Genomic DNA, 10,910 nt, shown 5'->3' on the forward strand with positions numbered 1-10,910 from the left:
TGGAGTCGCACTACCTCGTCTTTGTTAGTGCTCTCCCTTTTTGTACCTAAAAAAGAAATGGATTCATTCTACTTGAGATCAAATGTTATGTAAAACTAAAATGAAACAATTCCATTAAATGTGTACGCATGTCTCTAGCATGAAGAATTAGCAGAAACTGATTATTATTGGTTTAATATGAACTAAAAATTCTGGTTTCAATCAATAAGATGACTAATTTCCCCTAGCCTCTTTAAAAGATTATTGGTAAACTTGGGAATATTCCAGGTGTGAAAACAAATTCCCCTAGCCTCTTTATAAGTTCAATACATTATAGTACGTCTTTTGCCTTTTAATCTCATGTATTATTTAATAATTAATGACTGGCCCCTTTACTGGTATGTTCAATATCACCTCCTTCCATCTACCCAACCACCACAAATTTAAGGTGGTGTTTGGGATCGACGTTGATTCCTCTATTTAAATTTTTCAAAAATCACTGATTTCTTAGAAATCAGTAAAATTGCTTGTTTGATACCATTATTGTGTTTGTTTTGTAGTAATTATCAGTGATTTTGGTGTTTATGGGATGCCACATCATCCAAAAATAATTTTAAACAGCCTAAAAAGAGGAATCATGATTCTTCTTTTCAACCTGATTTTAATAATCAATTTTCCAATTTTTCAAAAATGGGCCACTAAACAACAAGATAATCAGTGATTTTGAAATCGTTGATGTGACACCCGTTTATAGAAAATTGGCATCGATCCCAAGCACTAACTTAAATTACCTAGAACTATCAGTTTTTTATTTTTTTTCTTCCAGATGATTCAGAATTTCAGATTTAGAGGCATTGACTCCTTAATAAACTTCATTTTCTTTGTGGGGATTATCTGTAATGACTAAAGACACTAAACACCGTCGTTCAATATAAAAGGTGTAGAGAAAGGTTGCATGAAGGTAAAATTATAACAAATGAGGATAATAAGGTGTAATATAGTAATAATGCGGTATTAAATGTGCTACTTTTCTTATAATTCTGAAGAATTGTTCATTATTTATTATATTGTTAACCAAGGCTCTAAATATCGACGGCATATCAGCCCAAGTTGATTTTTTTTTTATGTTTCACTTATTTTTTTTTCGAAATCAGTTCAGAAGAACCGGCCGTGATTGACCCGATACAACCCCTGTAAGAATATATTGGAAAACCACCAGCATAATACGCATCGATACTTTAAACCTTATTACTAACCGCCGGGATGAACAAAATTATGCAGGATGCAATTCTAATTCTAAAGGTGGATCAACTGGTCTGAAATTTAAGTATAGTTGAGGCTTAAATTGTTTCATATATGTCAGTTCAATTGATTCTATTCACATAAAAATGAAAGAAACATTGAATCTAAGAAGTAAAAAGATAAAAAGTACCGAAGAGGAAGTAGAGGGGAGTGGGAGGGCATTCCAAATACTCCAAAGGGTGTATTACGACATACCACATCAGCCTGATTGATGGCTCCCACATCCACGTGTAGGGAACTGACAAGTGGTGCATCGTGGTTGGGGCAGTGTTATAGGTAGAAAAGCTAGACCTAGACGGTTGGAACTCCGGGAAGAGGGAAAAGTGGGGAAATAGCATTAGCATCAATCAATCGTCTCAGTACAATCCTTGTCACATTGAGAACCATGTTCACTCCGACAACACCTTAAACTTCACAACTGTAGCACCATATCGTCGCTACCTGGGGCAGTCATCGTTCTGTCATTGTTCCTGTCCCATTGTTGTCTTGTCGATCGATAGAGAGAGAGAGACTCCACTTCACCTCTTCAGTCTCCACTCTCCACTAGTTTTTACACCCCCACTAACCCACCCATTTGTAAACTCGGACGAGTTACATAACTCAGCAGAGTTAAGTGAGTTTGTAAGTAAATTCGAGGAAAATGGTATTAAAGTAATTTTATAAGCGAGCAGGGGCATTTGAGAGAACGCAATCATGGATAATAGGGAGGATATCTGTATCTTACCAGCATGTTAAGAGCTCAGGGGCAAAGCCCATTCGAGCAGCCTTGTATTGAGAATATCTCGGAATTTAGGTGTTTTATTTCATAGAGAGAAATTCCCAATCCAAGATTGAGAAAGGTATAGTTGGAAACGGTGTAGGTACGGGCTTGCCTGACCGAAGCCGATCACGCTTGCAATTTGCTGTAAAGTCTGGTAATTTCTTACTATCTTTTCTTTTACCATTTTCCTAAAATACCCGGATCCTTTGCAAAAATACATCATTATGTCTTCTTGGTATAATCGCCATCTCTACAACAAAAGACAGAGTTAGCCAAATTAGACGAACCCATTAGATTTATTTTATATTTTCTAAATAAAGGCTTAAGTTAAAAAAAGGGTAATATTTAAATAAGAACATAATCATACATGGGGATATCCTGGTCATACTTGAAATGGATAAGGACATTTTAGTAAATAGATTTAACTACTAACGACCACGATGACAATCCAGTAAATAGCGGCCATTATATACTCGAAACCCGCCTCTCGTCAACTTTGTCAAGACAGCTAAGAAGGAAAGAAGAGAGAGAGAGAGAGAGAGAGTTTCAAAGCACTCGCATCTGCAGCTCTGCAACAGAAACAGCAGTAACAATCAATAACAACAACAACTCATCAATGGCGGAGCTCGAGAGACCGCATGTGATGCCGAAGGTCATCACCTTCCTCTCGTCTATGCTGCAGAGAGTGTCGGAATCCAACGACGTCAGCCGCCGATTCGAGCCTCAGAAGATCTCCGTCTTTCATGGCCTCACCCGGCCGACCATCTCAATTCAGAGCTACCTTGAGAGAATCTTCAAGTACGCAAATTGTAGCCCTTCTTGCTTCGTCGTCGCTTATATTTATCTTGATCGCTTCGCTCAGAAGCAACCGTCTTTACCCATCAATTCTTTCAACGTTCATCGATTGCTCATCACCAGCGTCATGGTTGCCGCCAAATTCATGGACGATATGTAAGTTACCAATTGTGTTCAAATTCTTGGGTCCCCTTTTATTTATTGATCTCAATTTTTGTTTTCTTTCTTCGTTTGATCTCAATGGTTTTTTCTAGTAGTTACAATTCTCATAATTGGATTCAAATTTGATGATTATCCCTCTCTATCATGATTGTGTTTTCTTCATCTAGGTGTAGCTTCTTCTGCTCTGCTTTTTCTGTAACTAGGAAGCTTTTGGATCCATGTTGAGATAAATGTTCACGAAAGGATTTGAGTTGATTCGAATTGAAACCTGTTTGAATTTGCTGGGATTTTTTAGGTTGAAAACTCAGAATTCCAGGTTATATATTTTGGGTCTTTTGATTTTCTTTACCATTGTATTTTTATGAAAATGAGTTCTAAGATTTGAGTTGACAAAACCCAAATAGCTTAGTTTAGCTTTAGCATGGAGCCATGGACAACCAAAGAATCTGAAATTAACTAAAATGTACCGGAGAAAATCCGGCGCATGTTAGACGCACCGTTTATGGAACAAAAACAACCACCGCCAGAGCCGGAAGAGGGCATAAAATACAACCATGTGAGGTTGTGAACCTCACCATCTTTTATCAGACAGCCACCTAAGATGCGGTAATGCTGTCTATGCATTGCTGTCCTCTACATTCCATGGAGTTGAAATCAATACAAAAGCCTTTCTATATTGATTCTCTTTTTTCTTTTTCTTTTCCGATATTTCCCTGTGAAACCCACCTAGCCTTACTTCCCTGATATGTACCACTGTTGTTGACTTGAGGGGTCATTTAGTATTTTCAAAGATCAAGACAAAAAATGGTTTCTCTTTTGTTTTTATTCTTTGGGAATTTCCCTGTTGGCTCTGATAGAGAGCTAAATTCTAATTTCTCTGTCTTGTGGGAATTTACAGGTATTACAACAATGCCTATTATGCTAAAGTTGGAGGTATTATCACAACAGAGATGAACTATCTTGAAGTGGATTTCCTATTTGGATTGAGCTTCCATTTAAATGTGACACCCAGCACCTTCCACACCTACTGCTCCTACATCCAAAGAGAGATGTACATTGAATCTCCCCTAAAGCTCCACTGTTGCTTTAATGAAGATGATCCCACCCATCAACAACAGCAGCTGGCTGTATAAGGTTTTATGAATTAATGTTCATGTTCGAGATAGCTAGAGATCCTCTCTCTCTCTCTCTCTCTCTCTCTTGTTTTCCCCTCTAAGGGCTGAAGATTGAACCCATGACCTTGTGTATTGAATCAACTTTCTTTTGTAGTTTTCTCTTCTTCAAGCTTTCCATTTGGGTTCCTGGAACTTTCAATATACAGACGGGGAATTCTTCTTTACAGTCTGGTTGGCTAACAAACTCTGTTAACTTGCTTTTTTTTATTTCCTCCATTAGACTTTCCTTTTTGTTGGATTTATTACTAACCCGGACAGGTGGCGCTGTGTTATTGGGTAGTTCTTTGCAAGTAATCTTGGAAAATATAAATAGTGAGTGAAAAGTTGGGTTTGGTGAACCTGGTAGATGACAAAAGTGTCTGGCAGAGGGAAAGTTGCTTGTTTGGATAAGTTAGAAAAAGAGAGAACCTTCTTCTCTTGAAGATATTTGTCCAGATTCTCATGAGGGGACACTATACATGTGCTGCCATGGACAGCCAAGGGGACATTATACAGAGGGAGAGTTGTGACTTACCAAGTGAAGTGGTAATATCTGCCTAGTTTGGATTCAAAAAAAGAAAAAAAAAAGTCTTAGGCCTTAGCTTATGGTGGATTTCATTAACTTAATTTTTCAGGGGAACAATAGGCAATTCAGATTCCTTTTTATCAATAGTAGGGCTATGCTTGATTTGAATAGGAAATAAGAGAGAAATAGAAAGTTGGGGAAAAGTTATTAGCAAAATTTGTGAAATTACTTGAACTGCCCCTAAATTTTCTGTTTCTCTCATTTTCTGTCAAATCCTAATCTTTACTCTTTATATGGTGCCAGTTAATTACTAGATGTATATGGCAAAGGATATGCCAGTGTGGGCAGGGGTGTAAATTGAACCGGATTTGGTCCAATCCAATCCATTCCAATATGAATCCATTATAAATGGACCAGGTCCAATTCAATTCGGTTGTATATTTTAGATCATTTTAGATAGGCCCATTTCAATGTTTAGACCTTCCAATTTATTCAAATTGGTTTTAAATTAAATTGATTCAAACTCAAATCTGATTGATTGATACTTGTATATTTATTTTTAATGGACCAAATATTGGTTCAACCCAACCCAATCCAATGTTTTATTGATCCGTCCAATCTATTTAAATTGATTTTGATTTGAACAGGGTCCAACCCAAAAACAATCCATTGACACCCTAAATGTAGGGATGGGCATGGCAACGTTAACGAATGAAGGAATGCATTATTGGAATTTATGATCATCCGAATATATTTCTTACTCTTTGAATAAATTTTCTATAGCTCTAAACTATAGAACTATATAGATGGTGAAGTTTAGCTTAATTTGTCTTGTTGAAGGGAAACGCTAGGTCAGTTGGACGGTTCTGATGGCCTTTGTTTGGTTCTCATTGCTAGCACCTAAGCAACCAAAACCTACCTTCGGACTGTAACTTCATCAGTCAGATCTCGTGGCAAGTTTCGTGTAGAAAATTAGATGCTGAGGACTGACACTGAAAGATGGTTCTTTAGGACCAGACCTAGCACCACTACTCCCAACTCCTATACAAAAAGCATGCTCAAGTGACAACCCTTTACGGTTTAACTTTGTAGTTGCAGCCAAGTTCTTTTCCCTCTCTTTTTAAGGGAAAGTTAAGTTATTTCGGTTGTTCACACCAAAACTAAACATATGTTTGACATCTATGTTGAATATACAGCACCATTTTTTTACAGCACTGTTATTGTATATGTGTGGGTTGGAAGCACCGTTTTTTGAAGTAATGGTGATTTTTCTTTTGTTTGGAAATGTTATTATTAGGTAGGACGTTTTCTGGGGTAATAGCAACATCTTCTGTTTGGTATCAGTGCTCTATATCTATTTTCAGCACTGATGCCCATTATAGGAAGTCCACATTACTGTCACATCATGTTCTCGTTGGCAGCAACAAGCTCCAAATTGAATACTAAATTTGGTGTTTCCCTGGACTACGCCTTCTTAATTTCTAAGGTGTGACTTGGAGCACTGTTTTTTGTGGAAAAATGGTTTCAAACATGTTACTGTTTTCTAGAGCACCGATTTTTCTAGCGTGGCGCTGATGTGTCATTGTTTTTTGGAGCAATGGCATCGATGCCAAACACCACCTAAATAAATCAAAATTTCACTATTTCTGCCATAAAAAAAAACACCAGTGGTATATTTTAATTTTTTTTTAATAAAATAGTGTTAAAAAATACTCATTTATTCAAAACTGAATTATGTAGATAAAGTTCCATTAAATCTCAAGGTAATTCAAAATTTAAGCCAAAATAGAATTTTGGGGACAAACACAGTTCAACATTTTTGCATTGCTAACCAGGATTAAAACATTCTAAAATTTTGCAAAATTTTGTCTATATTCAGATGCATGGTTGTGGCCATGGTATTTAAATGTGGGTGAACTGAAATGTTTAAAAATTCTGCTTCCGAACAAAGCCAACAACATGAAATATAAAATGTCTGAGGTGGATATACTTTGTCTGAAATTTCAGGATTATGATATTATTCCGCCCAAACTTTGAGAATATTATTGAACTAATACAAATATTACTAAATGAACAAAATTTTATCACAAAATTCACCCAAATTTTAAGAACTTAGAAATATAGTTTTCTGAAACCATGGTGTTAGTTCCCATGTTCTCTCCAAATTTTGTCTGTTAAGCAAGAAATGATTGAAATATAGTTTAATTTCCTCATTAGCAGAGGGCACTGAATCCACTGATTTATTATTCAGCTGCTGATGCAGTCAAGTGAGTAGTTGGCTACTTGCATTTCTGTAGCCGTACCTATATAGCTATATATTTGCATAAGCCAACAATCATCAAATACCGATCCACACCATTTCATGGCTTCCCAACTTCACGTCTGATGCTTTTATCCCTCCTCTGCATCTCTGCATCAGGACAAGAACAACTTAAGCTTCATCCTCGCCCAACAAACCCTTTGGGAATTATAATTAACAGCTGTTTTTTTCGTGCTTGAGTAGTCAAATTCAAAAACACAACTAGTGCTTATGTAGAAAGTTATGACATTTGTGCTGCATGTGTCATGGATAACCCAAAAACCCAAAAAAAAAAAAAAATGAACCGATGAAAACGAATAAAAAAACCTGGATAATTGAATCGATTGGTTCAGTCATCGGTGTTGAAAAAATCAAGGATATCGATTTTGTTTCAATTAATCAATATAAAAAAACCAGCAGTTAATCAAATCGATTGGTATATTGTAATATATACATTATTTATTATTTATAATACAATACATTACATAATAGTATTTATATTATATAATTATATATTTATTTATAACATATATTATAATTTAAAAAATAAAAAACTGAAAAATCAAATTGATCAAAAATCAAATCGAAACCAATCGATTAATCAATTAAAATTGGTTCGATTTTGGTTTTCGATTTTCCAAAAAGCAATGATACGGTCCGATTCAAAAAAAAAAAAATAGTCCCATAATAATTCAGTTAACCGAACTGTTGACACCCCTAATCATGGCTACTGGATTTGAAACCCACCCACTACTGATTCCCATGTCAATCAAAACTTGATTATTTTGAACATCATCAACGAGGGCCCAAACGTGAACAAAAACACCATTACACCCGACCCACCTAAGCCCGAACCCAATCTGCGTTTTCCCAGTTTTAGCTTGGGGTAGCCTGCTCAAGCTTTAACATGGTGCTGGGCTGGACCTAAGCCCAAAATGCCCATATTTTATAATAGGGCCTTCAACCCAGCCAAACCCTCTGAGTTGCACATAGGAGTGTCAATTGGACTGGATTTGGTCCAATCCGATCCAGTCCAATGTGAGTTCATTACAAATGGACCTGGTTCAATCTAGTTCAATGAATATTTTAGATCGGTCCAGAGACTGTCTAATCTATTCAAATTCCTGTTAATTTATATTGGTTTCAATGTAAACCTGGTCCATTGACACCTATGTTCTTATCTTCTATCAATGGATCAGATATTGGCTCAATCCAATATAAATTCATTATAGACGGACCAGGTCCAATCCAATATGTCATATTGGTCCATCCAGTCCTTCCAAATTCAATATTTCTTGTTGGTCCATCCAATCCGTCCAAATTGATTTTGATTTGGACGGAATCCAACCCAAAACCGGCCCATTGATACCCCTAGTTGCACACCTATAGGAAACTGAAGAACACATAGCGGTAATTTAAAAATAACTTTGGGGTATTTACTGAATACCCTCTTAATGGCTGAAGTGGCTGAATAAATGGCTTATTACTATCTTATTCATCCATTAAAAAGCTTATAGCATACCTAATGCTTATTAACTGGAAGACAAAATAACAAATCATTCAATTTGGCCTCTTCAGCCGCTATTGAAGGGCTCCTAATCCTGGTCCAAGGCATTATAATGCCTGTTATCATTTTGTAGAATCTGGATCATCTATAACTTGTACGGTGCTCAGGGTCAGGGTGGGGTATTTTTTGAAACCGAATGGTACTACCGGTTTTTGTGGAGGTTTTTGATCAGTTTGGTTTTCCAGTTTTTCGGTTTTTTACTACTATAATAAAATAAGTAAATTAATAAAATGTAAAAAAGTAAATTAAAAATTAATACAAAATTATCTAACAATTATTAGTTTTACAATTAATTTTTACTAACGGACTTAAATTCCATTAAAAAAAATTAATATAATTAAATAAACAAAATAAGAATTAATAAAAAGTAAAATTAATACAAGTTTATTAACCTTAAATATAGTTTTAATTAATTTAAAATCAACTTAAATTTTATTTAAAAATATAAAAATTATAAAAATCTCCTTGAGTTTTCTAACAACCCTATGAACTTCCCCTATATATGTTTTGACCTTAACAAAAACCTCTCATATTGTTTTGAAAAAAAATGTGCAGATATTTTACTTACATTAGCATTTGAAATAGAAAATGTTGATGTAATCCATTAATTTTCTTTAAATATCAAATTTATCCTTAACTAACTTTATTAAGAAATAATTATAAACCAAAAAAATATTTTTACCTTAAAGTAATACAAAAATAATTACAAACCACAAAATCCTAAAAATTTATAAAAAATAGTATTAAGATACAAAAAAAAATACAAATTTATCTAGAACATGGAAAATTAGTCACTCTCACTAAAGTACAACTTGAATCGTGAGCAAATAAATTAGACATAACAGAAAAATGCTTGAATTGGACTTAGATAAGCATTGTGTAATTGGAAATGCTATAAAGCTATTTTATCATTTTTTTAATAAAACATATACATCGCACAAGTCCCAACTAGTTTTTTTATTTAAATAAAAAGGATGGCAACTTTCTTAAAGTTCCCCTATGGTTTAGGAAATTAACTAACTCTACCCTTACCATTTACATATTGTCTTAAATTATCCCTAAGTTTTCTAACAATTGACATTGTTATTAAGCACCAATAGAAAAAAAAATGAAATATCAAATTTGCCCTCCACTATTTATCAAAATTTCAAAATAAAACCTAACTAATGAAAAATTTTAAGATGAGGAAACATTTCGCAGCTTCAACAATGATGTTTAAGAGACGGTAAAACCTCTCAATGACAAAGCACGTTGCAATTCTTGTGAGGTGAATTGGGATATGCTACTCAGTGCTCACAGAGTGCACCTCACATCAAGCTCAGCCACATCCCATCTTGTAATGGGAATACCTCTCCGAATAATAAATATAAATACAGGAAATGTTACCAATGTGTGGCCAATAATACATGATGTGGAGGTCGGTGTAAGGCTTACTCTATGAGAAAAAAATCCGAACTCGACTTAACCAGGTGGCATGAATCAGTGAATGCATTCAATACGAACAAAGTTAATGTAATAATGAAGGAGATTTGCTACCTTTGAGCATAGGGTTTATGTGGTCGTGCAATGGGTATTGGGTAGGAGATGAAACTTCTTAATGACCTGACCTCAACAGAATCCATTACTCACCTTTGTTTGTGCCTTTGTGTGTATGTATTGGAGCACAACGTTCTTCGAGTGCTCAGTTATAAGTTAGGTGGAATTTGGCCCACTTTTTATAGAGAAAACAGAGAAGAACCTAATAGATGCCTATGGCTGCGATTTAACTCGAGACATGTAACACCCATTTTTCGAGAGATAATAGCTACGATCACTTTTTTAGTGAAAGAATTGATTTCATTTGTAGAATTTCTCCTTCGTTTCATGTAACAACATAATATATATTACCGTGCACAATCTAAGTGGTTTTTCTTTGGCAGCTACCCAGGTGGTTATTTATTCTCCTAATTTTTAGACATTTGGGTAGTTGAAAGGGGTGAATTTATATACCAATATCAAAGCTTGCTACATGAATGAGCTCACAAAGTGGCACGAATTTATCATTCTTGTTGTATTCTCTGATGTAAAACCCCTTTCCCGTTGATATTGAGGTTCAGTTTGGAAAGAGTATAAATACAAATACATACAAAATAATAAAAAAATACATGATTTTCCAATCTACATATTTGTATTTGTATTCCTTCCAATTTGAGCCCTGCCCAAGCCATTAGTAGAAAAGACGAAAACGAAATTGCAATTGCTCAGAAAATCAACACTTAGATATTGAAAATCTTCCCCCGCCATTAAGATCTAGCAAATCGCATTCAGTCAAGTAAGGTTGCCAATTTCCCAACTCAGGCTCAGCATAATAGCTGTTAATAATTCTA

The 10,910-nt window shown here is 35.1% G+C and overlaps 1 protein-coding gene across 1 annotated transcript; it reads left to right on the forward strand.

Moving 5' to 3' along the window:
• Positions 1 to 2,528: 2,528 nt before the first annotated feature.
• On the forward strand, positions 2,529 to 4,339 carry LOC104598396 (cyclin-U4-1-like). Its single transcript, XM_010260432.3, has 2 exons — positions 2,529 to 2,992; positions 3,897 to 4,339. The coding sequence occupies exons 1-2, from the start codon at positions 2,658 to 2,660 to the stop codon at positions 4,129 to 4,131; spliced, it is 570 nt and encodes a 189-aa protein (XP_010258734.1). The 5' UTR covers positions 2,529 to 2,657; the 3' UTR covers positions 4,132 to 4,339.
• The last annotated feature ends 6,571 nt before the right edge of the window (positions 4,340 to 10,910 follow it).

The sequence above is a fragment of the Nelumbo nucifera genome, chromosome 6, assembly GCF_055504915.1.
Source record: "Nelumbo nucifera cultivar China Antique chromosome 6, China Antique-T2T, whole genome shotgun sequence".
NCBI lineage: Eukaryota > Viridiplantae > Streptophyta > Magnoliopsida > Proteales > Nelumbonaceae > Nelumbo > Nelumbo nucifera.

Excerpts from the sequence above, each read along its gene's own strand:
- LOC104598396 (XM_010260432.3), top strand. The coding sequence starts at position 2,658 with ATGGCGGAGCTCGAGAGACCGCATGTGATGCCGAAGGTCATCACCTTC. Across the intron at positions 2,993-3,896 it reads GCCAAATTCATGGACGATAT|GTATTACAACAATGCCTATT; the intron begins GTAAGTTACCAA and ends GGGAATTTACAG.